Source organism: Larus michahellis, chromosome 8, assembly GCF_964199755.1.
Source record: "Larus michahellis chromosome 8, bLarMic1.1, whole genome shotgun sequence".
NCBI lineage: Eukaryota > Metazoa > Chordata > Aves > Charadriiformes > Laridae > Larus > Larus michahellis.
The window spans coordinates 49,255,966-49,283,836 of record NC_133903.1 but is presented as its reverse complement, the minus strand read 5'-3'; the positions used below and the strand labels follow the sequence as shown (position 1 = coordinate 49,283,836).

Sequence of the window (27,871 nt, the reverse complement as noted above, 5' to 3'; positions counted from 1 at the left end):
GTTTGTGTGTATAAATATTGCTTCAGAGAGGAAAGAGACTAAAAATGCTGAAGGTTAGAATAAAAAATGACTAGTCATATTCTGTTCAATTAGTTTATTTTAAATTATGCCTTTAAAATATGTCTGGTTTTGTGTATTTATATATGTATACATGTGGCTATTACTGCATAGTGTATATAATGATCTTTATACTAATGCTTAGTTCATACGTATAATTAGGAATAGCTGTACCAAATCAGTGTAGTGTTCTGTTTCAGAATTAAGCAAAGCTACGCATGTAAGGATCATGTTCTTTTTAATATCAACAGAATTCTAACACTTGTTGTAATATAAATGATGCAATATGTACTTTTCTGTATTCACACCTCAGCAACAGATCCCAGTGATGTTTTAAAGAGAAACTGTAAAGATTTTAAATATTCATACTATGTTAATGATGCTACTAAAACATCGAGTAACATAGATTTAGAATTATATAATTTGAAAGTCCGTAATGTAATTGAAAAATACCTTAATGCCATAAATACTGATATGAAAGTTCAGGAAATATGTTTCTCCCATACCACTTTCTCTTCCCTTTTGGCCTGGTTAGGGCTGATCTCAGCAGTGTCAGTAATTATTATTCTGATGACTCGCCCCTGAAAGGCATTCGCTTGTACCTGTGGGGACAGAGAATCCATTTGCCTGGCGCCGGGGAGTCGGAGGCACAGGCTGGCGCCAGTGAAGAGAAGGGAAAGATGATTAATATGTCTTATAGATTCACTGCCTCTTCACTTGTCCTAGACCTGCCAGTAATTCCACTCCCCTGTGGTTCCACCTTGATCACAGATAATGGAGGCAGATTGAAAGTTTGAAGACACAAGCCTTTCTCTCCTCCTGAACTGACATTACTCACCCAGACTAAATGAGCTGTACAACCACCGGCACCTGCCTATGGGAAGGCATCTCAGTGCACTTAGCAGTAATGCTGCAATAAGGCAGCAACTGTACTCTAATTAACCGGGTTTCTTTTCTTTCCTTTTTTTCTTTCTTCCTTTTTTATTTTTTTTTAACTGCACAGCAGGCTACCATTAGCAAAGCTATGATATTGCAATGGAAACAGTAACATAAGTGTTCCTTCACCTCTGCAATTTATTATAACGTGCCGTTTCCTTTTTATTTCTTTACGGAAATAGTATAATACGAGGTTATTTTGTACTAGTGCGGTAGCTGTAGCATTCTAAGAAGTGAAATTATGAATGCCAATGAAAAAATAACTCTTTAAAATCCATTAAAAATATTTTTACATAGGTGTATCTTTTTAAAGATAACCCCCTGTATTTTACTGATTTTTTTTAAGCTAAACTGGACTTTGTAGTACAAATGTCAAAGTATAATCTCAGAAGAGCGTCTTCGCAAAATAGCTTCTAGCAGAAGTGTGTATATATGTACTGGTAAGAAAATTAGCTTTATTTTAGAGACAATAAAACAACAGCAGAAAAAAGGGTGGTTTGTTTGTAGGGGCTTTTTTAGGTGATGTGACAGCATACAGTAAAATACTATAGGCGTGTGTATATATCTAGTTTGCATCTTACTTTTAGATAAACGCTTTTTTCTGAATCAGATTGTTAGAGATAAAATGGCTTTTTTTCTTTCCAAAACCAGGCTGAACAGAACGTATAAAAAGGTTTTGCAGTGGGGAAAAGACATTGTCTTATACAGTCTCCAGAGGGATAAGTCATAACTGGAGAATAAGTCTTATGAGGAGCGATTGAAGGAGCTGGGATTGTTTAGTTTGAGTAAGAGGAGGCTGAGGGGAGACCTCATCACTCTCTACAACTACTTGAAAGGACATTGTAGAGAGGTTGGTGCTGGTCTCTTCTCACAGGTAATTAGTGATAGAACAAGAGGGAATGGGTTCAAGCTGCAGCAGGGTAGGTTTAGGCTGGACATTAGGAAAAAATTCTTCACAGAAAGAGTGGTTAGACACTGGAATAGGCTGCCCAGGGAGGTGGTGGAGTCACCATCCCTGGATGTGTTTAAGACTCGTTTAGATGTGGTGTTAAGGGATATGGTGTAAGGGAGAACTTTGTAGAGTGGGGTTGATGGTTGGACTTGATGATCCCAAGGGTCTTTTCCAACCTAAATGATTCTATGATTCTATAACAAGAACCTCTGAACATAAGCTTTGTTTTGTGTCCGTGAAGTATTTTGCTCTGTAGTTCTCTGTCTGAGGGATTGAGCATTTTACAAAAGATAATCTGGTATTTTAAAAACACTGATTTCATGGGAGAAAGCCTGAAAATCCTTAATGGACACGCTCCTTTTTGTACACCTTTGGCTTGTTTTGATTTTGAAGGTTTGTAATAGCAAATCTGTATTGTCTAGGTAGTGCATAACTGTTTAAATCAAATTAGGCAGTATGTCGTATGTAATTGCATTTCTAATATAGATACTCTAAGAGTCTGTATATAGTGAAATGTATTCCAGTTAAAGTAACAGATCTGTATCTTCTAAATGCTAAAGACGACTAGGTCTAGCTAAATTCCAGAACTTGGCAGACAGCCCACTTTCATATAGGAAAAGCGATACCATTTTTAAGTATCTAGGGTATTATTATGACTAAGGAAGAGAAGAGGAATAAATAAACAGTGTAATCCAATATATTTTCAAATGCAATACAACCAGGAGTATAAATCTTAGGAGTCAAGTTTCTTTATCAGAATAACTAATAGATACAGTATAAAGTAGGAAGTGTTTACATGTTACAAGGTCATAGAGAGTAATTTTGTCAGCAGCAGAGAACGCTAAATCTATTTAAAAAAAAAAAAATTCTCTGTCATTGCTCATCTCCTGTTGCCACTGGGGAGATATCAGCTTTGAACTTCCAATTCCTGTTCCTGCTGGCTGGCTTCTCGAAAGGATTGGCTAATGCAGCACTAGGGGCAACTATATTAACAAGGAGAGAGGACTGGGGTTATTGTGAGAAAAAACATGGCCGGTTCAAATGGAAATTCTGCGCTTAGAAGTTGTACAGGTAAACAAGCTGGTTATGGGCAAAGGTTGATTTATCAGAACCAATAATGGGGTAAAGTTGTAATGATTTTTCAAGGGAAAAGTCCTAATTTTAGTTGTGTTGTTTTTGTTGCGTTTTGGTTGGGTTTTTTTGTTGTTTTTTTTTTTTTTTTTTTTATAAAGCGTAGTATATTAAAATTTCATTATTAGTCTATGCCCCACTAAGAACTTCATAGTTGTGATCCGTAAAGAGTTTTCAGACAGGTGTAAAACAACTTTCACTAGTCCCCTAGGATCATCAATGACTCTGTCCTAAAGATTCACACAAGAGTCTTCAGTAAATTACAGAAGCTGTAAAAAACAAAAGTACCTGCTCTTTTTAAAAATCAACATTTTTTTTTTGTTACAAAAATAGTTCCTTGATAAAGTTGCAATTTTTAATATAATAGGTGGGATAATATATCTGGTTTAAGTTATCTTAAAAGATGGAGGTGTTATCATTTAAAAGGAGCAAATGGAGACTTGGAAAGGTGAAGTTACTTTCAAAATGTCATAAAGCAGCACATGGGTAGAGCTCAAGACTGAAAACAGATCTTCTAAAGTGCATTCTACCATTGCAGTGGTGGGAATGCCAGGTGCCTTTTCAACAAGGTCAGCTGTGTGCAAAGCACGCTCCGAAATGCAGTCGCTGATTTGCACAGGTCAACCTGCAAATACCTGTGGGCTATTAAGAAACAACCTGTACTTCGCTTGTCATGTTTGGTGTAGAGGCTTGTGTGAAGATGTTTTCTTTTTGGTACGGGTACCATCTGCGCGGGGTGGGATGTAGGCTAATGAGCTATTTTAACTGAAAGAAGCTCATCCCGTGATTAGCTATTTCAGTTGCCAAAAAAAGCAAGGACACTTCTCAATTTTGGAGAAATGGGAAAGTGTCATGTTTGTATTTAACCAGACATACAGATTCTTTAAAAAGAGAATAAAATATTATACACATTTGACTCTGAAAAAACAGTTTAGTTTATTATTGACTGTATTTTCCTAGTAATAAAATATTATTTTGACATTCTTAATTGGCTCCTTATTGCTGAGATCATGGTTGTAACTGGGAGCACCAATCTAGCAAAGGATTGTAAACCCTAGAAAGTATGTCAAAAAGTAGGCTTCATGACTGTGTACTACTTAAAAATCACTTAGCAGTGGTCAAAAAAATCTGTGGGATGGAGCAATATACTATTCAGTTGGTCTAATTTATTTCTCGCAGAGTTGGGGGAACAGACTTCCATTTCCTCATCGGATCTGTATAAGGCACACGTTTAAAAAAGAGAAAAGCCAAATATGTTTTCAGAATCTACAGAAATTTTCACAGTATAGTTTGGCATTTTATTACTGATACATTTAGAAACAGCGTAGTATGTCATTTTTTTGTGCTGGCAACTATAAACTCTTACTTCTGGGCATAACAGTTATTGCCATGAGCAGTATTTCTGATTTACTACGGTATGCAGTTCTTTTAGATCAGTGCGGCTAATGATAGCAAGCATTACACCTGCTGGTAAATGTTTTCAGATTTGGCATTTTTAATAATGCTGGATATTGGAAAACTAGATGTTAAGTTTAGATGTATAATTTTGCACACAGTGCCACCTGGAGAACTTGGGAATAAGGTTTTGAATATTGGATTATTTTTCCTTTGATTTTGCCTCATATTTGTTCAACCTGTGTGGGACTGTTCCTGAGCTTTCTTGAAGTCCACTGTGTTTTGGCACTGTTATCATTTGGTATCTTAGCATTTTGCCAGTTATCTGGTCTAGAAGATGGATCTTTGCGAGGATTTGGGTGAGAATCCTATCTGATTCCAGTTCTTGAAACCCGATTATAGAAGTAAAGCTGTTGAAGTCTTTTCAGAGTTGCTGTCTAGCTTTGCAAGTTTGCAAGTATTTGTGGTCTTAAAAGAATCCTGTGTTTTGATTTCTGAATTTCCTGGATGCTTAAAGATCTATGACTGGATGCATCCATCCATGCTTCAGTCATAGTGATGTCAGTAGCCAAGTCCTGTGCAATGGGTCCTGACAACACCTGTGAATTGGGCATTCTTCAGCCTGTTGTGGTGCCTGATCTTATGGGTGTGATCAGATCACAGAAATCTTCTAGGCTTTGCAGAAAACAAGTGTTTATATGGTAGTTGGAGAGAGGTCTCCCTGGGCAGGTGATCTCCACTGGGCTGCCAAGTCATTTCTTACCCAACAAATCTAATCAATTCATGTAAAATGGAACCATGTATACAAGAATAGAGGCTGTTCCTGTCCAAGCCAAGCTAACAGCAGACTGGTTAGTCTGTCCCCTGAAGGGAGAACTCTTAGGCAGAGGTGAGAATCATAAGAGGTCTCCTTCAAGCTGGATGAGTGTCCTAACTACTAACATAACGGCTTACATAACGTGTAACAAGTGGCACTGCCACTGTCTCCAATGTCTGCATGTTGGAAGAAAGGAATAGTCTCCAAGTCTCTGCTTGGAGTTGGAATTGTCCAATCCCATTCAGCTGTTCAGGGTTGTGAATCCTACAAGGCGGGGGACAACTCCTTGCAACACCAAGGTTTACTGTCCTTATGGTGGAAACATTGGAAAAGGCTGCCTAAAGGTGTTGTGCAGTCTTCATCCCTAGAGTTGTTCAAGACTTGACTGGATAAAGCTCTGAGCAGCCTGTTCTGATCTCATAGCTGCCCCTGATTTGAGCAGGAAGCTGGATTTGATGACCTCTTGAGGTCCCTTTCAACTAGAATTATCCTATGATCCTGTGACTGTAGAGGAGCAAAGCAGATGAGATGCCCCTGTCCCTTGGTGTTTTCTGCTGCCTTACATTCAGAGGTGCCTTCCTATGTATTGGAAAGGGAGCAGATACAGGTTATTTAGATTTGAGATTTAGCTCTAAACTACCAGCCAATGTTCTAAGGAAGAATCTCCCATAGAAAACCACTTTGATCTTACAGCTATACAAAGTGCAATGGAAGAAAAAGTCATGGGAAGCTTTTTTGCTTCTTTGCAACTCTTGGGTTTATGGAAGCCTTCAAGAAAATCTGTTCCTGCATTAGCAAACATTGGCCTAGGTTTTAGGGAAGACTTCTTCACTTTATGCTTTACATCAAGGTCATAAGAAATTTTTGAGATATGCATATTTTCACCATAAATCATTATGGTTTTGAAAAAGTGTTGGTTTGAGAGTTTAACTTTATATTTATACAAATGCTTTGGTCAGTTTTTCAGGTTAAAATCTCTACTTTTTTAAGATATAGTAAACATAAAGCCACAATAAGCAAATACAAAGCAATATGAAAAAGTAATGTTTTTAGTATTTTTCAATCCTTTTTTTTCCTAATTCAAAAGCCAGTTTTCAAAGGTTCTGCAGGATGTTCACTCTCACACCTTAAACAAAATGCTCAAATAGAGAATCTTCATATTCTTAACAGTTATCATCTTGATATTGAACTTTGTCCAATGATCTTATCATTCTTCAAGAGCACTCTACAGTCAAGCAAAGTTGGTGAAACTTTCATAATACAGTGGTATCATAAAATGGTCCTATTTTTTAACTATAGTTGAAATCAAAGATCTTGTAGATAACCTGGTGTTTAAAACCCATGCAACTTTAGTCAGTGTAAGTATATGCACACTTTCATTTGATGAAATGCACCAAAACGCATTCTCATTCCTTCAGTGGAGCTAGCTGGGGCAATTTCTTTGGTCTCTGGGTTCGCAGTACAGTAGGGCTCCATTGGCCAGGGGTCAGAGAAAGAAAGAGAAAAGTAGGTTTCAAAATAACATACGGCAACTAAACTAGCCCTTTCTTTGTAAATTTGCACATCTACGGGAAATGCCATGAGCTGGTGTGAGGATTTCGAAACTGCCTTTTCTATTTAATTTTTGCTATCCTGATGTGAGGCAAGAAGAGGAACACAGAGGAGAGTAGGCAGAAATTAGCATTCCCTCTTTCTCATCATGCAATTGGATTACAGGGGCAAGTTAGAATTTACCTGGATCTGTAATCGTTGTGTGGTTCTAGGATTCGTTTGTTTCTGTCCGTGATTTTTTCTGTGCAGAAGGGGAACATATGGTCCTGACTCTCTCACTTGTTTGGAAAAGAATGGCAAAGCAGAAAATCTAAACTGCTTCAAGTCAAAGCCTTTCATAAATTAAGGCTTTTATATTCTACTTCTCCTCTGACTGGCATAGCGTTTTCCTTTCTGTATGTTGTTTTGGTGTGTTTAGTTGGCTATATGTGAGAGAGCTGACATTTATATAAAGTGAATCCATTAAATTCTTTATAATGAATAGCATGTAACTATAAAACATATACAGTTTTCTCATTTTGCCCTCCTCTGGGAGACTACGACAACATTTTGGCAAGTAGGAGTAAACAGCTTTGTGTTGGCATGCAGTAAATTAAACTGAGTAATTAAAATCAATAGCAAAACACTAGCTAGGCAGAAAGGTCATATAACACAACAGAAAACTGTTGGGTAGCATATTGCAGGAAATCAAAATAAATTTCTGAACTTTTCATTATTCTTTACAAGCCTGAAACTGGTCTTTAAAAGGCTTGTGAGATACAGCAAAATATTGATAGAGACAGGATCGTTCCCTGAGATGGAATAAAAATATTAAAATGCTAATATATGAGTATTTGCAGGGTACAAGGCTGCCAGATACAGTGGAATATAGGAAAGAGGACTTTAATTTTACTACTATTATATAAACTTTTTGTTGTTTAGGTTGGCTTAGCATATTACTTAGTAATGCCTGCAAGTACTGAAGTCAGGTGTGCCAGTCACCGGGCTCTGTCAGTGCAAGTGGCAATTGGAAGTTTGATGTTAATGTTTCCCTGGTCAGCTGGCTGATGGTCGGCCTTCAAGGGGAAAAAAAATAAAATGGATGGATGATTTTGCGAGGTGTTTCAAGTACTCATCTTGCAGCTCCGGAGGGGGAAGTGAGAGTCAAAATCTTCAGAGCAATAGTCCCAAAGTGAACGACGGCGGAGGAATGTGGTCTAACAATTTAGGGGATATGCCAAGGTTTAAGTTACACATAAGGTCTTTAACCTGACTGTGAGATTCAAGTAAATAGATAACACTTCTGATTTTAGGATGCTGTTCTAAGTTATTGCACTCCTCTTATGGCTGTGGCTTCCAAAAGGAAGCCTGTGGCAGGTTTTTGCTTTTCTTGCTGATAAAATGTGTTACGGTGGTGGAAGGAAGTGGGAGGAAATCATGAGACACGGTTGTGGGAAAAGTGGAGACGTAAGATGAATTGTTTAAAGTGTTTGCTCGGGAGATGCTGAAAAGGAATCAAAGGCATAGCTAACCTGTTTCAAGTATGCTCAGTCATGAAGTGGATATGGGTTAAAGGTAATATATTTTATAAAATGAACGGGTTAAGTTGGGAAAAGCGGAAAGCTTTAAGGCCTGTGAGCTCCTCTGGCTGGGCTTGTTTGCTTCTTCCAGCTCAACCAGTTGTTCCAATAAGCAACGTTACTGTGCCTTTCTTATCTCTCTTGAATTTGCCAGCTCCATTAGCTCTCTCTCAGGCAACTGTCAGGGAGAAGATATCTTGTATCATCATTCAGGAGGTATGAAATTTTGCATTTATAAGCCTTTCCTTAGGTCTTCATTTCTGGATTTCTCCTACACAGTTTTGAGTTTACCCTGATCGTGCAAATCCTGGGACACTGCGTGGCTGTAACAGCTCTCAGCCGACCAGTGGGTTTTGTGGGGTAAACGGTGAGTTACAGCGCGTTCATCTGACAGATCGCAGCCTTTAGCCAGTCAGGCAATGGACAAATATTTGTGAAGCAAAAACACTGGGTTATTGTTGGTCTGTGCTGTTCCTGAGGTCATTTAATTTCCCTTCCAATGTTCGTAATTTCAATTTAAAACAATACTTTTGGTTTTTTTCTGCATCCATTTATACTGCCTGTTTTGAATTTAATCCTAGTAATTTTAAAATAATAACAGTGATAGGCAGTTTTTGTACTGGCTGTTTGCGAGATAGCTGTGTCTTGTCATTTAAAGCCATACCGTATTCTAATAAATGAGCGCTAGAAACTGGTTGAGAGAGCAACTGTGCAAACTGATCTGTCATTTAAAGTTGTGTTCAGATTTGGTTTGCTTGAGTTATGAGAATGGCTTGGCCTTTTACCCCATTCCCTTGAGAACATGTGTCCACATCCTACAATCGGCACGGGACAAACACAAACCAGGCACTCTCGTCTCCTGATGGGAGCCTCCAATGATCTGGACAGCAGGAATATTGCAGGTTCACATTATCTGCATTAGCATTACTTGTATGGAACATGTATTATATCTGCTGTAAGTGGTTTAACTAGCCAGGCCGTCATGGTTAATGAACATCAAGTTTAATGTTTCTGAGAAAGGAATATGACTATGATCACATCCAGTTGAAAATGCTATAAAACATAATATTTATTATATTTTTTTTCCCAGTTCTAATCCAGGTAAATATATTTAAAGAGCTTTTTCTCTGTTCTGGGTTTTTTGTTTCAGTTTTGGAGGTGTGGGGCTTAAAATAGGACATATATGTTTTTATATATATAAATAGTGTGTGAAAATACATAGAAATAATTTTTCTTCTTCCGTTTTCATATGTTTTAATGCAGTATGTGGGCTTCCTTTTTTAAAGTTAGCTGTTAACTTTTAAGACCTTTCACTTTGTATTTTTTTCCCGTGCTTGAAATTTTATAGCCATTAATGGAATAGGAAATGGCACCTACCTTCTTGTCTGTTAATGCTTAACCCTAATTTATGAATCCTATTTAAAGCTGTGTTTCACGTTCAGCAGGACTGTGCATCTGCTTAAAGCTAAGCTGATGTACAACTGTAGGCAAAATGAGATCGATGCAGTCTTCCACAAACGTTTCAGACCATTCTTTAACAGTATGCTAAGAAATAGCTTGATGTAATTTTTTTAATTAAGTGCATGTGTATGTGTATCAAATTTTCCCTATTATTACAGTGAAAATACTGTACCTTATATCTTACTTCAGTAAGATATGGCTAAATTTCCTAAAACGCTAGCCATAATAGCTAACACACGCATATAGGTATATATAACACCTCAGTATGTTCTTGTCCCATTTAAAGACCAGAGGGACAATGTTTGATACATGGTATGGCCGGAAAAAGGAACAGATATGAAATTGTGACTCCTGCTTGAAAGCCTTTAGATATTTAAGGTTATTACAACCTACGTTTTCACCATTTGTGTGTTTAACTTGATAGCTGTATAAATTACATGTCAAGTACTCTTACAAACATTTCCTACAAGTGTATTGACAAATGTCCTGTCAGTCTCCTGGAAATACACAGTACATGGAGCATTTTGAAGACAATTTGCTTATAAAACTTTTTGTATCCCATATGTTGCTTTCTCTTATTGCACCTGCCTTTTTATTTATCTAAGCATAAATATTACTGCTTCTTGACACTATTTGGAAGATTTTTAGATGCTTTGTTTCAATACTTCAGCCTTATTGCAGTGTAGACTCATTTTTAACATGAGTGCCAGTCCTACAAAGCCTTACTGTCTAAAATGGAAGTTACTATTTGGGCCAAACCTTCAGAAATGTGAAAAAGATGAGTTCCTGGGACACAAGTAAAATAATCTGCTGGAAACCTTACCTCAAATAAAAGTAAAATGCCTTGACAGTCCTACTGCCTTTTTTGTAGGTTAGTATTTTGTATGCAGGGTGGTATAACGTGCTGATGGTAATAGCAGTGTGAAAGCCTGAAACAAACTGAGGAGCATTACTGCTGCCTACTAATATTTAATTTGCAAAACAGAAAGACAAAGATGGTAGAATTCATAGTATTTTGTTTTACATAGAGTTCTCACTGAAGCTCTGTATGTATGACTTGATATTTGAATTACATCTTAGAGTTGCTAGTGCTTATCAGTGCAGGAGATACTGAGAAACACAGAAGGCCGTCCCAACATCTTGGGATCTTTTCTGTATTTCCTGTTCTTAATTTTATCATTAGAGACTGTGACCTAAGACTATTTCTTTAGGGTTTTGCCTGCCCACTTTTTCCTCATCTGAAAAGTTACAGCATCACAGTTATTCCACAGTATTATGAATGTGGGATTATGGGGCCTAGACTAGCAACTAGTGAAATATCTGCTTAGAGAATCTCATTGATTAGGCTCTGGAAATGCAAACATTTGAACAATGATTTGAAGAGTAACCTCTCTGGAGTCTTACAGCGTGTGCCCAGAAATCACTGAAGGCATAGTTTTTGCAGGTGCATACGTAGCACTTGTAGCTCAAACTACCTGCTATAACTCTCCGTACGTTTTCCCAGAGTATGCTGAATATTTGGCTCAGAGAATCTTTGAGGGGTGAAGAGGGGGGAGGGTCTCCTGTTGTTCAAACTGATTGCATTTCCTAAGAGCACAGGAAAAAAATACTTTTGTCGGCAAGGTGTAAAGTTCTGCATTGCACTAGTGATCGCTGACTTGTACATCGTGAGCCACGTTGCATTTACAGTTCATGCCATACCCTCATGTTGTATCAGCCTCCTTGCTGACCCGTGGGCAGTGTGTACATTCTCTCACTATGTTTTATAACAGTCTAAAGAGGAAGGAAAATGTCTAGAACTTCGTCATTACCTTTAGCAGCAAGAGAATGTGAAGAGTCTTTCAAGGCTAAGTAAAGCTTTGTGTAATTTACGAAAATGTATCCTTCATTTCCCTTCCCCTCGCCATCACGTCTGGTTATATTGCAGAAGAGGTTAAAGGAGGTAATGCTCTTGTAGTCTAAACAAACTCAGCATGGTGAAATGGGACAGTACTTTAAAATATGCATAAGGATTGCGGTTGCTCCATTTTGTGACACTGACTGTTCAGGTAGAGGGAAAAAAAAAACCAAACCCGAACCACAGATTTTTCCTAAAATGAATATTTTTTTTAAAGGGCTATCAAGAAAAATGATGCTGGAACTATTATTGTGAAAAATTGTAGTGGCCTGGTTGATATCACACATGCAGTTTGGAAAAACAAGATTAGTGCAACACATACCATTTTTCATTTTCTCCTGTCTTCAACAGCATCAACCATTGCAGCATCTCATTTTTTAACTTTGTGTTTAGGATGAGAAATCCCATGTGTGTACAGTTGTTTCTGGCTGCCTGGTCCCTCTGCTCCTAGCTTTTTCCCTCTGCTTGCATGTTTCCCTGTGTACTGTAAATACGAAGTGACCGAGAGGGCAGGATACTTAGTCTCTTCTTAGATCAATACTATTCTGTGGGTCAGCAACTAGGAATGTTTGAAAAGAGAGAAGGAGGGAATTGTGTTTTATTTCCCCTGTAGACAGAGGCCAACACCTTTGCATTGGGTTCATGTCTATTACCTGGGGAAGAAAGCCTGCGTAAGTTATTTCTGAACCAGTATCAGCTGGCCAAAAGACCACTGTGAATTAGATAACAAAGGATTTAAGTAACAGGAAAATCTTAGATTTCGCCTGGCCCCATTAAAACAAGAATTTTAATGTCTAGGTGGCCATCTATGTGTTTTCTTCTTGGAGCTGGGCTCAGTGGTGAGACAGATGGGGGCCAGGGTGTGTACAAAGCAGCAGCTCTTGGTCTGTGAGCCGGAGTATTGAAGTCCTGTTGCACAGGTGCATTCACTTCCATCTTTCGAGGCAGGGACTTGCCATATTTGTTGTTCCCCTTCTAGCTTAGAAAACCGAGGCTTTTCCTTTCAGGCCTCTCTCCCCCCCGCCCCGCCCCGTGTTTAATATGATAGCTCTGAGTGCTTTCTCCGAAAGGGATAAATGAAGGACACAAAAGGCAGGTCTGCACAGCACAAGGCAAGTTTAGCCCTGGAAATGCAGTATTGGCATTGCTAACAACAGGCCACGTGCTGGTGTGGGGAATAAATGGGAGGCCTACAGACTCTCCCTGTAGCAGAAGAAATGTGAGCAGGCTTTGGAGATAGTTGCTCTGCGACACCCTCCAGAACAGGGGGATGTTGTAAAGCGGTTTTTTAACAGAGGAAGATGGAAGGAGGGAAAAGGAAGGAGTTCATGGAAAAGAACGGAGAATAAAATCTGTTCAAGATGTGTAGCCTGGGGAAAAAATAAAAAGTTTGCAATGCTGAATTTAAATTATTTGCCCTCACATTGTTGCGTCTCGTACATGTTTTAAAATTATGTGCTTTCATGCAAAGAAATCAGGTGGTTCTACATCATAAATCAGCCTTTATAGCAAACAAGGTTCTGGAGGTACCTATCTTAGACCCGCTCTTTTCTGGGAATAAAGATGAGGCACTATCAGAGATTGAGAAGATGGGGCAAATTGATTAATTAAAAAGCAGTAAATCATCATCCCCACATGGTTTATGCATAAAAGAATTCTGAAGAAGCTTGGAAATGAATTAGCTCAACTGCTAACAAAGATATGCACTCTCATTAAAGCCAAGCTCTGTTCCAGAGGGTTGGGAAGTATCTGGGGTTTATCCTATATTTAGACCAGTAAGCATTACATCTGCACATTGCAAATGGTCGAAACAGGAATTTAAAAGGGAATAATAAAACACCTGAAAGATGGTGATGTGAGAGACTTTAATGAGAACAGCTTCAGCAAAGAAAAATCATGTCTCACATTGCTCAGAACTCTGAATGTGCCCATAAAAAGAAATAGGAATGGCCATACTGTATCAGACCAAAAATCCCTCTAGGCCAGCACCCTGCCTCTGACAGTACCCGGTCACAGCCACGGGGGAAAGAAAGGAGAATCAAAAGGAAAAGATAACTGATTTCCCTGGACTTGATTGACAGCAACGAGGGCCAGGTTTGAATTTAAGGAGGTTACTGCAAACACGCTGACATCATCCCTTTCTCAGAAGCCATCCTGAGCTTAGTGGTGCTCGGAGAGAGAATTTTCCCCCCACACAAAGAGGAATTAGATGGTAAAATAAACAAAGTTTTCATAAAATGGAGGAAAGAGAAGTCTGACAAGCTAGATGCTCAGAGTTACAATAATCAGTTCCTGAAGTATAATTGTAACAATAGTCTTTTCATCGAGCAAGGCCACCAGGTTGCTTTCACCTGCTTTCATCCACAGTTTGAGATTAACAAGTATTGCTGGGTAGCGAAGCCACGCTGAGGCTGTGCTAACCTCATGGGATGCGTTTTTGTTAGCTGCTCTTCGCTCCTCCAGCCATATGTTTCCCTGCTAGCCATGTGCACTGCTTCTGCTAGCCACGACTCCTGGTGCTCTGGGTTCTGGGGTGCTCTCGCCCACCGTTCCCATTAGTTCCCACCCTCTGCTGACAGGTTTTGTGGTGTCAGCCCTTGGAAGAATAAACACAGTACTGAGGCTTTCAGGCACAGGCTTTCAGTTCATAGAGAGGGCTAAGCAGCTTCTGGTGCTCACACATCTCGTGAAGGCTTTTACTCAAATCTCCCTTTTTTCACTCTTCTTTTTCTTAAGGTGTAACCTTTGTATTTTGGTGTTAAAGGCTTTTCCTGGATTGATTTTCTTGGGCAGAGTTAGATGTCCTAGACTTCTCTATATTTTCTCCAAATGATGAAGTAACTCCCTTTGTAACAGAAATGTCCTTCAAAAATATAATTGCAATCTGCATCAAGGGAAGGTGTTTCTGCCTTGCCCACCAGTCTTTTCTGTTTATTTCCCCCTGATTCCATTGGATGCCAAGGTGGCCTTTCCCCTTGGGAATTCCTGGAAACGTTTCCTCACCTTTAGGTTTCAGCTAGCAGGTTTATGAGGCGAGCTGCCTGACATAATGTATTTTGACTTTTTAAAAGCTGGTGACAAAGTCTGTCACAAGACACTGCTACGAAGGCTAAGTAGTCACATATGGTGACAGGGCAAGCATCATCATAGATCAAAAACCGACAAGGAAACAAAAAGGCATAGGGCTAAGTGGTCAGTTTTCATCTCAGTAAAAGGCTAGCAGCTGCGTTCCTTAAAGTTACCTATCAGGTCATATGCTGAATATATTTATTAATGATCTGGGGAGAGAGGTGAAGGATTAGGTGGTAACACTTACAAATGATGTAATTACTTAAGTAATTTAAGCCTGTAGCATGCTGTTAGAAACTTCTGGGTGATCTAAACAAGTTACTCGGATAAAGAAAGTTCAGTTCTGATAAATGAGAAGTTAATACATGAAGGAAACCACACTGAAATCTTATCCTCTAACCGAAGGGAAGAAACCTGAATGTTGCTGTTGGCACTTCCGTAACAGAAGCCATTTGAGATGCTGTTATGGTAGAAAAAGTGAACAAGGTGCTAGAAGGCGTAAGAAATGAGACATTAAAAATGAATTACTGAACTCAGTCTTCATTGCGTGGAGACAGAGGATAGGATAAAGCATAATATTATGGGTAAGTTTGCCCAGCTAACAACGCCTGATCCATAACGACAATTTCCTGTTTTCTTTTGTCTTTATCCTGCTCATACATCATCTACTATCAGAGATGCTCTGATTTTTATCGGGAATAATATACGTTGGGAAGGCTAAGGCTTCCAGAGGGTTTCAGATCTTACTAAGGACTGTTCAGTATCAACCGAGCTACAATTGGTAAAAATTTATTTCATATCCATTCTCCTCCCTTTGGTAGTTAGTTACAATTCGCATCAAAATGACATAAATTAACAATCTCAAGTTTGTATTTAGACTGTGAAATCACCAACATTTTAAACATAGATTTCAGAATTCAGATGTTACTGAAATAATTCCTCAAGTTGGGGCTCTTATGAGATTTATAAATTATTCTTGCATAGAGAAGAAGTCACATGAGACTAACCTAAATGAAGTTAACATAGATTTTAAAAATTATTCTTGCAGAAGAACAGGGAGTGGTGGGAATAGATGAACAGATGGGAAAGGGAGAAGAGGAGAGTGAAGAAAAGGCTAATTAGGTAATTGAGGCTAAGAGGCTATTAGAGCTGACCCAGTGGTCTACTGGTAGTGCAATTCAGGGACTTGAATTTGGGATTGAGGTTGGTCCCTCATTCCCAGGCCAACACTTGCTCCAAACATTGCAAGGACTCAGTTTTATAGCCTGTATGTTCCTATAAGTATGTGTTTTCCAGTCAACATAATCTGGAGGGATTTAATGTCAGATTATAGTGGAGACAGGAAAGAATAATGGAGTAAAATGCTGAATCCGGACATGAAGACACTAAAAAGTTATGTTAATGTGTAAATTACTTAGTGAAATTATTTGGAATTCCTTTGAAGTTGCTGTTGGAGAAAAATCTCATTGAAATAAACATATTTTGAAGAGATTCTAACACTATTTATCACTGAGCAGCCCTTCCTAAAATCTGTCCAGTGCACAGTTTTCTTGAGCATGTTTTGTTTTGGTTTGGTTTTTTTCATAGATAGTAGATAACAGAAAGATCTAAAAGGTTACTTATTAGAGATCATGCCATTACCTTGTTGCAGGCCAATTTGAAGCTGGTACGCTTGTGGTGTGGCAGTCTTGTTTCCTTCTTTCAGTCTCCTAGCCTATCTTCCTTTCTGATCCAGTCAGTGATATGCTTTCCTCTGTTTTTTATATTCTTATTTTCTCCTTGATGTCAGTATATTCAAACTGTCTTCTGAAGTTGTCACTAGACTTGTTCTTTTATGGCGAGAGAGTCTGGTATAGGTCAAAGCTAGGACAAGCATTGCTATGTGGTTCTCAGATTTATATGCTTGAGGTGGAGCGTTTCTTGTCCTCACCTTTTCCTAGTACAACATTATTCATGCTGACTTACTTCATTTAAATCTCTCCACTTCTTTCACAGTATTTGTGGCTACTCTTTCTCAGTTGCTTCCAAAGAACCTTGTTTTTCTTTTCTGCACGTTCCAAACATCAGAACTGCAGTGGTGCGCTGTTCTGGGATGCTGTTTCTTCCCTCTTTCATTACCTTACCCAATGCTGCTTATCAAAAATTCTCATTTGCCAAGTTCAGTATTTTTTTCAAAAAAAAATTTCTTTGACCCTGTGTTTGTTTTTCCCCTAGTAGCTGCATTTCAGTACAGAAATGCTGGCTCCTGCATCCTTCTCTTGCATCTATGGTGTCTTTGGAGGATCACAACACATGTGTGGCTAACTTTACTGTTTTCTTTTCTTGTTCTAGTATTTTTGTGGAAAGTCAGCTTTTCTACCTCACTTTCTTCTTTCCTACAAGCACTGCATAGAGATATTGCTATTGAAGCAATATATGGCTGGAACACCTGTGGTCAGTAGGCAAATCATATTTCGACAGCAGAAAAAATCAGCACCATTCATTATCCCTGCAGTTTAAGAGAGAGTTTCTGTAGAATAATTGCAGTATTGGAACTGCTGCTTCAGAGGAAAGTCACTGTGGTATAAGATTTAGCAACTGGACAGAATAAACAAAAGATGGAGGAGGGAGTGTAGCTTTGGTTATAATGGTAGGCAGGAGGGGAAAAAGAAGGTAAATCGGTTGCTTGTGCACTGGAGACTCCACTTGTACCTGCTGCAGGCAAAAGATTTTGGATTTTGCTACCAGCTGACAGCTCCTCTAAGACATTAAAATGTTTTGTCAAAACATTTTAAAACAAAACAGAAAAAAAATATTGGCACTGTGACAAATCTGGACCTCAGCGAGCATGATTTGTGCTTAGGGGAGACAGACAAGGGATGAGTGATGGACAGCAGTGAAGGAAACCTCCTCCCACAAAACCACACTGAGGTTTGGAGAACCTGAAACAACACTTCTCTTCATTTGGGGGTTGTAGTGTTGCCCTGTTTTATATGAAGCTGCCTAAAAAGTCATTCAGTCATTTAAAAAATTATTTCTTGCCAGCTCATAATTTAGCAGTCCTCCCCTTCATCATGTTATGCTTATTCTGGTGAATCGAAGGATGATGATTTCATTTCTGCCAGCAGAGCCCAGGGACCGGTTTTCAGCATTGCTTTATATCTCGTAATCCTGATGTGCTAGTAAGGACCTTTCCGTACGGCTTCACCCTGCATCCCACATGGCACGCCCTTTCCTCAGCACTTCTTGTTACTTTTGGGAATAATGACTTTCACTGGTTTCTTCATGTTTTAGGTAGAATGGCTTCATTATGTTTTTATTATTGGTGTTATTGCAGGACCTTGAAGACTGGCCCATGGGCAGGGACCACATTTTTATGAGGTATTTCGCAAACACAGGGCAAAGGACGTTACACTGCTATTTTCTATTTATTGTTTCTCACCACTGAATTTTCCTTATCAGAACACTGCACTATGTTGAAGATACAGTTTTGTTAAAAGTCTTTCTTAGCAAGTTCCCCTGCATGTAGCCAAACATGTCTGAAACGTGGGGAATTATTCTGGTAACATTTGCTCGTGCAAATCTGTTTCTAGGTTTTGGCTTTCAAGTTCTGAAACAATAGTAATGTACTTTCAGGATATTTTTGCTATCTTTGTATCAGTTGATGGGACTAATTCATCTGATGTGCAGGTCTCATAAAAAAATAAAACGTCTGCCAGGTTAGACTAGCACTGATGCAGGCACCCAGTACTGATGAAGTTTTACCATGTTTATTACCAACACTTAAAATGCAGACATTAAAAAAAATATATATGTGTTTCTACTCATTGCTTAATTATTTCATTGAGTTTTAGAGAAAATATTGGTAAAAAACCTCAGTGTTTTCCCCTTGAAGTTGTAAAGAATGAAGAGATTGTACAAGCAATCTTTGTACAGTTCACTTTTATTTGAATTCCCTAGCAATCTTAATAGAGGTTCCTTAATTATTTCAATTAACATTAGCCCTTGAAAGCTGCATGCTTAATCTGTAGTTTTCTTGATTTTTATGAAGGTGATCGAATTACACAATATTTTGATTTTTATACTTAAGAAGAAGTAACCAGGTATTTGTAGAGGTGGAAAACCTTGAGGTGTTAAAAATGATAAATATATTTGGAGAACATTCCAACACATATTATCAAGAATAAAAGCAGGACTTATTTTCCAGTGTCTGAAACTGAGTTAGCTGTGCCAAAACCCATTCAGTCGTCTGTAAAAAATATTTAACACCATCTGACATATTCACTGTCACTCCATGCTCTGTGAATCAAATATAAAATTATGCGCAAGAAAAAAACCCTACAAACTTATTTTGTCACAAGTAAGCTAGGAATTTTGAAGATGGTCAGCTCTACTTGTCAACAAGAATAAGCAAGAAGAAAAATAATGACTTAGACTAACGGAGAAACGAGTCAGGAAGGCCTTCAATTTGAAAGGGCTGCCTCCCAGAAGAGGAGTTTGCAGTGCATGATTAACTTCCTTATAGTTTCTCTAGACTTTGTTGGATTTTTTGTGGTGAATAAATAGGGACGTCCAGCTTTAAGAATAAAATTTGCACACTCAGAAGAAGTAGCTAGATCTAATATTTTGGGTAGTGCAAATCAACACCTGAAGGTTATTTTCTAAAGTTGAATTAGAATCATGTTTTGCGCTTCAAATGTCTTTTAAAATTTAGGCATAATTTCCTCTGAGATTGTGTCTTAGGCCCACCCCTTTGAATTATACACACAAGCTTGGAAATTTGTAAAATTTTTAAGTTGTATCCCTCCATCTGCAAATTGATGACAATTGAAAATGATCACCACAGTGCGTCACCACAGGTAACACTACGTTGCAAGCAGATTCACTTGAGCATTTCTGTACAAGTCAGATCACTTTATTTTTCTTTTGGCCATTGATCTTTTACGGCACCTGCAGCTTTTTGCTTTTCCTCCAAAGATCATCATTTTACTTTGAAGTCTACTGACTTGTATATGCCTAACCTAATCTTGTAGAGGCAAGGATCTGAGTAATTACTTCACGAGTGCCATATCAAAAGTGGTCCAAAGACTGTTTAGGCTGTTCATTAAAGTCATTGGGAATTTGGCTGGGGAATTTGGCTGGGGAAGAGCTCTCTGCTTTGCTCATGCAATAGGGAGGAAAAGCGCTCCAAAGATTGTTATTTTCTAATTATTTGTATTGTGGTACCACGAAAGGTTTTGATTAGCACCCTTATGTGCTTAAAACTTAAAGAACAGATGCCACACAGCAGCACCCTTGCCACCCCCCGGTGTTTGTTCCCCAAAGTCTTGATTAACTCCCAATTTTCAATGGGAAATAAGGTAGCAGAGGGAAAAAAAAAGAGCAGAACAGATAATAAAGTTTTCCTTTAAGATCAAAATTATTAAAGTTGAAAGTAAAATTATGTTCAAAATAGAAGTATAGTTAGGATAAAATTTTCAAAGCTCAGTTATGTGTAATGCCCCTCACTGCCTGTTGTAGTAGGAAGGAGTAAAATCCTGGGGCCTCTGAAGTTGTCAGGTTTTTGAGACTGACTGAGGACTCCAATATTGGTCTTTTTTGGTAAACTGACAAATTTGATGTTATTGCATGCTACCAAAGCACAGTAAATGTCTTGACTTCAGACTGCAACGTAGCAAACACATAGGAAGAGACAAGCACATGTACGTTCACAGTTGGAGTGATGGGTTGGGAGCGCTACCTTGGCAGAGGGAGGAGAGGACACTCAAACCCACTGGCTCAGCCTTTGACTGGCACTAGACTGTGAGAATCAAAACAGAGAGAAAGTCTTCGTTTCTGTGCTTCCTTCTTCCTTTGACAGAAAGAATTTTTCATTTATCTTTAAGATTAAGCAGTCTGCATTTGTTTCAGAATGATCTGAAATATCAAGCTTCACTTCTGCAAATACATTTCTAAAACCAAATTGGAAATTAGTTGCTTGCGCGTTATGCTCTCTGGCTGTACTTCGAATTGAGGTGGTTCTCCTTTAAATAACCATTCAGAAGCACTGAAATCTGAAATCCAGGCAGTTGCGTATCAATTAGCAGGGTGCATTTCTTAGTGTGAGCTGCCTGGAAGTGCAAGATGACAAATCTGAGCATTAAGCTTTCTACCGTCATTTTGCCTTCCTACCTCTAACTACAAATCAGCTTCATTGTGACTTACAGTGTAAGAAGTTGGTGCATTTCTGCAGATCCGTGATAAGATATTTTTCTCTAGTAAGAAATGCAGTTAGGTTCTGCATTCTGAATCTGTCCCTGCCAGGCCCTAGATGCATTAGTATTCCACTGGCAGCTGCCTGTAGGTAGGAATATTGTTTTTGTCCATAACCAGAGGGAACAATCAGACTAAGCTGTTCCCCGGCTATAAACCAGCCAAAGTAATTGGGTTTAATTTTAATTTTTGTAATAGCTTTAAATTAATAGGAGCAGCTGCTGCCACAGTGTGTGGGTGTCCTTTTCCAGAAGGCATAGAACAAAAAAGGGAAAGAGTAAACAATAGTGCGTCTAGGACACAAAGGTTAATTCAAGAACTGAGCAATGTCTTTTCGTTATCAAAAACTCAGTTGGTGATATCTAGCACTGTGTCTCTCTTCTTTCTTTTTCTTTCCCTTTTTTTCTTTTTTTCTTTAATTCCCCGATAAGATCTCAATCTGATTAGGCTCCTGTGTGTAAGATGTGTTGTTGGTATCTAAACACTAACTCTCTTTTTCTATATGACTCACAAATAGATTAGCAGTGACAAAGTGCTAGGAGAGATAAAAATAGATTAGCAGTGACAGGAGTACTATTATAATTATTTTTGGAAGATATGGTTTGAATTAAGAGTTTGGGCACTTTCTGCCCTGAGAGGGTGAATTTAAACCTAGTAACTGAGGATGGTTTCTGCTGTTGTGTCAGACACCAGATAGTGAAATGTCAATACCAGATGTCCTAGACATCAAGATTAGCCATAATAGCCAAACGCAGCCATAAAGTGATGTGTCAAAGTGGATAATAAAACAGATGCTTAGCTTCTATAATGAAGGGGAAAGGGAATGAAATATCAAAAGTGCCTTTAATACATTAACAAAGTTGTCTTCAACTTGCTTAAAAGTAGAAAGTTATTGAACCAAGGAGAACTATGTGTCATTTAAACATTAACTATCAGCAGATGAATTTCAATTAGCATTAGCCTTTCTGAAATCCTGATTTTCCTCCTATTGGTCTCATTTTACATGAAATTTTTATAGCGTAAAGTGAGGCTTGTCCTTTGTTATTTCTCCCATGCTAATTTGGAAACAAATAAAGTTCAACAACTCAGCAACATACTGTTTAAACTTGCATTACGGTTTGAGGACTGGGAGCTAGAATACATTTACCCACTGCCATATCATCTGCTTGATTTGAGATCAAATGAGGGATGTCCTATAGCACTCCAGAGTAAGGGCGAATGATAGAAATATGTTAAGATGCTGGAGAAACCTATTAGGTTAGGGTACTGCATGCAGACGGCTGGTGGCATTTTCCCCCTACTGATACTTTTAAAAAAAATCAAAAGAATCGTTTTTCTGTCCTTCACGTTTGTGGCTTAAAAATCATTTTCAGATCTTAGTGATAAGCAAGTGCCTTATTTAACCAAAAATACTGACGTGAATTCTTGAAGCCCTGTATGTTCAAGAACCAGGGCAATAAAAGGGGCAAATAAATTATTATTTCAAGTCTAATTAACTGCATCACTGGCTCTTTATTGTACTTTTTTCAAGAACATCTCAATTCCTTTATGTTTCTCTTTGTATCTACTGAGTCTTGCTGATCAGACTCCTTAACTGCTGCTAATTGCCAACACGTACTTCTGCATAATGAGAGGGTTTTGTCCTCTATTTCATATTAGCAGTGAAAGGCCAAAACTGATGCTCTGCAGTAGACCAGCTTCTCGGAACTATTACAGAGGCACATTTACTACTGCTATGTCTGTAAATCTTGTTATGTTTTCCCTCACCATGATCCTAGTTTAGCTGAGATCTGCTCCAATCGTTAGATGAGACCTGTTTATAATGTTGTGTAATTGAATCAGTTAGAGTCTGCAGGACCATAGTGTTTTGTTGCCAAACATGACTGGTAAGTTAGTTACATCAAATTACAAGTGCATGGCGTGACTAGAGAATCTCCTGTTTAAATAAAGCTAGAAAAGCCATCTATGAAATGAAGAAAGAGTACAAAGAGAAATACTGAACATCTCTAGTCCATAGAAAAAGTGTTTGACCCACGTCTGAAATGTTCCTCGTTTCTGTTGAGAAATAGCAGAAGTTGGGTGGAAGATGTCAGGCAGACATTTGTTATTTCTTAAACAGATACCAGCTTGATAACAATGACATAAATGTCTCTATTATAATTATTTACCATCATGTATATTCATTTTTATCTTGTCAGCACTATAATCCAGAACTCTCGAGGAGGGCAGCAATCCAATTTGGAACAGGACCAAATACCCTTTTCTCCTTTGCTTTCTAATTTAGGACGAGGTTATTTTCCATACCTATAGTTTTTTGTTTGAGTTTGGGAGGTTTTTTCCCCCCCACTTCAAGAATTTATCTTTTCCTCCATGCATCTGCTAAGTGTTGATATAGCCCCTGACTATTAAGGATAGTAAAAATATAAAGATGTCCTGAGTTTTGGTAACAGTTATGTCAATTTTGCCTTATACTGACATTCCATCATTGATTATGCCTCACCTCTGTGCTGGTGAATTAGGCCTGTAGGAAAGGATGTGGCCACATCCCAGCCAGAGGTTTGGCTGAAGCCTGTGCAGTGCCTATGAGATTGCACCAGCTTGGTAGCGAAGTACAGGACAGCGTAACTGCCCGCGCATCCTTTTCACGTCTTGGGAGTGGGTTTCTCTGCTTGTGTGATGCTCTCCCATGCGATGGTGGCCCTGCCAGTTTGGACAGCTGGAGAGACCTGCAGTCCTTGTGGTTTCTGGTGCACCAGCACAGTAGCTGTGCCGTGCACGGGCCCCTGGCGTGGAGGTCGTCTGCATGAGCGCTCCGAAACGCAAGTTCTGCTCACCAGCTCCTGAGCCGTTCAAGCTGTTGTGTTTCATTTGCTTTAGAGGAAATTTGAATCTCACGTAGCCTTTTTGCTCAGATTTCTTATGTCAATGTATATATGTTGGTTTTGTTTTTTAGGCAAAGAATACCCTCTAAAAATGTGTATTATTATCGCTGCCCAGACCACAGGAAGAACTATGTCATGTCATTTGCTTTTTGCTTTGACCGAGAGGATGACACTTACCAGTTTGCTTACTGCTACCCCTACACCTATACTCGCCTTCAGCACTATCTTGACAACCTACAAAGGAGGAACATGGACTACTTTTGCAGAGAATTGCTAGGACTCAGCGTGGTAAGTAATAGGCACGCTTGCCAACTATCAGGCTTCATTATGAATGTCTACCCTTAAATGCTTATAGGGTATAATTCATCATCCCTGCTAAAGTACACACACGTACGTATTTGTTTTACTGCTATCAATGACACATGAGGTAGCATACCTGCATGGTGAAATATAGACAAAAGCTAATTTAATCTCACATAAAATATTTCCTTTGCGATAGACAAGGCAATGCTAAGTTCCCATGTAGGATCAATTCACCTCTGAAAGCATTAAAAGATGAAACTGAAACAGCTTTACAGAAGAAAATGTGATTTTTGGAGTATTTTTTCCACTTGGCTTTCTGGAAGAGCTTTTCTGTTCAGAAGGCAATATGTGTCTTTGGAAATAGCATATACCTTTTATTGGTAAAATAATGCAAAACATACATGAACTACCTATTTTATTTACTCTTAGAATGTCCGCTTTGGTGATTTGAAATTAAAGGGGTTTAGTGGTCTCAATATAGATCCTAATGGCCACATGAAAATGAAATGTGATAGTTGTTCTGGTGCAAGAAGGAGAGTTAATGGTAAGGCTGAACTTCTGCTCACTTTGCTATAACCTTTCTCTGAAATGTTGCCAGTCCTGAGGATTCAGAAAGCATGACTCAGCCACTCCCATATCGACTCAGAAATCAGCAGATTGAAAAATAATAGCTGAAATCTTGGGTGGTTGGTTTGGTTTTTTTTTTTTTTTTTCCCTTTTGTGTTCTCAGACTTTATAGTGCACTTGTCACACAGTCTTAATCTTTTCTCTGAGATTCAATTTGGTCTAAACTCGTAGTGTGTGTGTGTGTCAGAAGAAGAAAGCTGCGATTCCTATGAAGGCTGCTGATCCCAGCTGGGGCTTTAAAAAGAATCCCACTATATATTGTGAAAATCAGAATAAAATCATATGTATAGCCTGCACTGGAATAAATAAAAAGCTTCCAGCATTAAAGCAGGCCGTTGAGATCCCTATGGTGGCATAAAACTTGGAGGAAAAAACTAACTTATGGAGAAGAGTAAAACCAGAATTAACAAAAGAAAGTATTTTTTAACCCTTATGTTGGTTCCCGTTTTAAAGATGACTATTACCTGAACTAGTATTAATTATTAATCATTCCAATTAGAGGGACAAAAAATTATAAGGGAAAGGGATACTAAAAAAATGGAAAAGTAAAATCTTCAGAGGGTGGGAGGAAGGAGCACTATCATTTTTCTGTGTATAGGGCTTTAATTATTAATCGTAGAGGACAGAGCTGTCATTAATACTGTAATGAAACTGAATTTGTTTCCTTTCACTCTGAAAATAGTGTATAAACAGCCACATTTGCATATTCATCAAACCCCCGATCTGACTGATTAAAACACTGAGATAGAAGGATTTGTCTTTTATCTGCAGTTTGACAGACAGAGCTGTACTCTTAAATCTTGTTAACATTGTGTTACCAGTAGTTGCTAAATATTATTTTTCATATTTCAGCAAACTAAACAAACAGATGCCACTCAAAATGTGGCAGGAAATGTGCTGTGTATAAGTCCTGATTTTATATCTATATGTACACACACAGTATGTTTTGCAGACATGGATATGGTAACATTTTGCAGCTCACCATGCTGATCTGTATAAAAAGCTTCTGAATCAGGCTCATGCTGTAATCTTTGTAAGTAACATTACAATCTCAGAGCATTCCTGGCTTTCCTCCACACACAACTGTCCTAGAACAGCTTGGTAATTTAATGTCTTTGCTGAGCTTGAATAGACAATTTCCATAAGTTCTCTGCAAGTTAAATATTTTAACATAGAGCTTTGTTGCTATCATACATCTTTAAATGGTGAAAAACAGGATCCTTCAGTCTTCACTGCACAGCGCTTCATCAAAGCAGAAGCTGGCTGTACTTTAGAGAATTGCGTGCCATATAGGATAGATTTAGAGCTATGAAAGCGAGCTCCGTCCCTGCTCTGGCCCCTTACGTAAGTTAAGAGGAATCAGATTGGCAGAAAGAGGCCCTTAAAAGCTCTATTCCTGGCAAAGGGACGATACCCCTGGTAGCACATGGTGAAAGGTAACTTAAAGATGCCGTCTGAGGACAAACTCTGAAGTCCTCATGCTGGGCACGGGGCTGAAGCAGGGTGGCGTGTTGGGGGACGGCTGTGGCATGTCCGTTGAGCTGCCACGTAGTCAGCAATACCCTCTGGTTCATTCCAGGGGAGTTTTACAGCTCCCTGCAGCGGTTCCTGATTGTGAGGGTGGAGAATGCTTTGAAGCAATTTTACTTCCCCTAGATTATGAAGTTTTGAACTGTGCCTCTTGGAGACAACGGGATCTTGCCACAGATCTTTGGGGTTTTTTATTTTTCTTTGTCGTGGAACAGTAAAATGCAAGTCACAGGAAAGCGTGCTTAGATGATTACTCCTGAAGGCTTTCTGAGTGCACATTTTGCTGCATGTAATGTTTTCAAGGCAATCTAATCTCTAATCCAATTTCATATTTTCTCTAAAGAAAGTACTATGCCTCCATTAACTCCTTAAATACTTTCACTAATTCTATGAAAATTGAAAGTGAAATATCAGTATGGGACATGTAATTGTCATTAGGATGCAGAATGGCAAAGTGGTTCAGAGCCAAATGGCAAAGATTCCCATTGCCAGTGTGAGTGGATAACTTAGCTGTTCTATTTCTGACCTTTTAATGTTTATGTTCTTTACTTCAGGGAGCTATCCCGAAGTCTAGATGTGCCAAATGGTCTTGAAAATAGTCTCTCCTGCAAGCTAGCTTTGATAGTCACCCAGGTATCATTTAAACTGCCGTTTTCAGTCTGCCATTGTTGGCCTTAGGTGACTTCAGACTTTCTACCGTTTGTCCCAACAGATCATAAGTTCAAAGCCTGTGAGCGTTTTTTTTGAAACCGTGCAGTTACTTTTTTGCATATTATTGATGTGTTTTTTTCTTGGTATATCTTATACAATATTGTACAGCATAATATAATGAAAAATACTTTTTATATTTCTATGAAAACATAAGCACAGGCTCAATTTACATTTACAGAACCTATTTTATGATACTTATATGGTCTCACGTGCAGTAACCATTATATGTAACGTTATAACCAATATTTCAGAGTTGGCAAAATTTTTGTGTGTCGTCTTTTGAAGGTGGTAGTCTAAATTAGCTGTGCATACTTGAAGTGTGTGGACAATTGATGAGACCTGTACCTCTACTAGTATTTCACTATTACGCATAATAAATTAAATGGGTTTTGGTGAGTCTGGCTCAGCTCCTACAGCCCACTTTACAAATCGCCACTGGCTTGGCAATATTTTCATTACTCACTCAAAAGAGAGCCAAGATTAATAGGAGACAGATACTTCCTTTCACCCCATTAGGCAGTGGTGCTTCCAAATTACACTTGAGGAGAATTGCAACTGCACGTACAAACCACAAGCCTCAAAGGGCCTTCCACAGTACACAGAGACTGGAATATGGAATTCTGTTAAATTAAATATTAAACATACATATTTTAAAACAAGAAGGCAATATGTCTAATGTAGAGCTCTGTAAGTGAGCCAATCTCTTAAGTCAGACATGAGATACTGAGTGAAACAGATTGGAACACAAGGTGCTTCGTTCTG

The 27,871-nt window shown here is 38.6% G+C and overlaps 1 protein-coding gene across 4 annotated transcripts in view; it reads left to right on the top strand.

Moving 5' to 3' along the window:
• LOC141747155 (BEN domain-containing protein 5) overlaps nt 1-27,871 on the top strand; it is a 969,363-nt gene that overhangs the window by 364,477 nt on the left and 577,015 nt on the right. For all 4 annotated transcript variants that reach the window (XM_074596964.1, XM_074596965.1, XM_074596963.1 and 1 more), the window contains exon 5: nt 24,010-24,226. In XM_074596964.1, the coding sequence (XP_074453065.1) occupies nt 24,010-24,226 (217 nt within the window). The remainder of the gene's footprint in view (nt 1-24,009; nt 24,227-27,871) is intronic.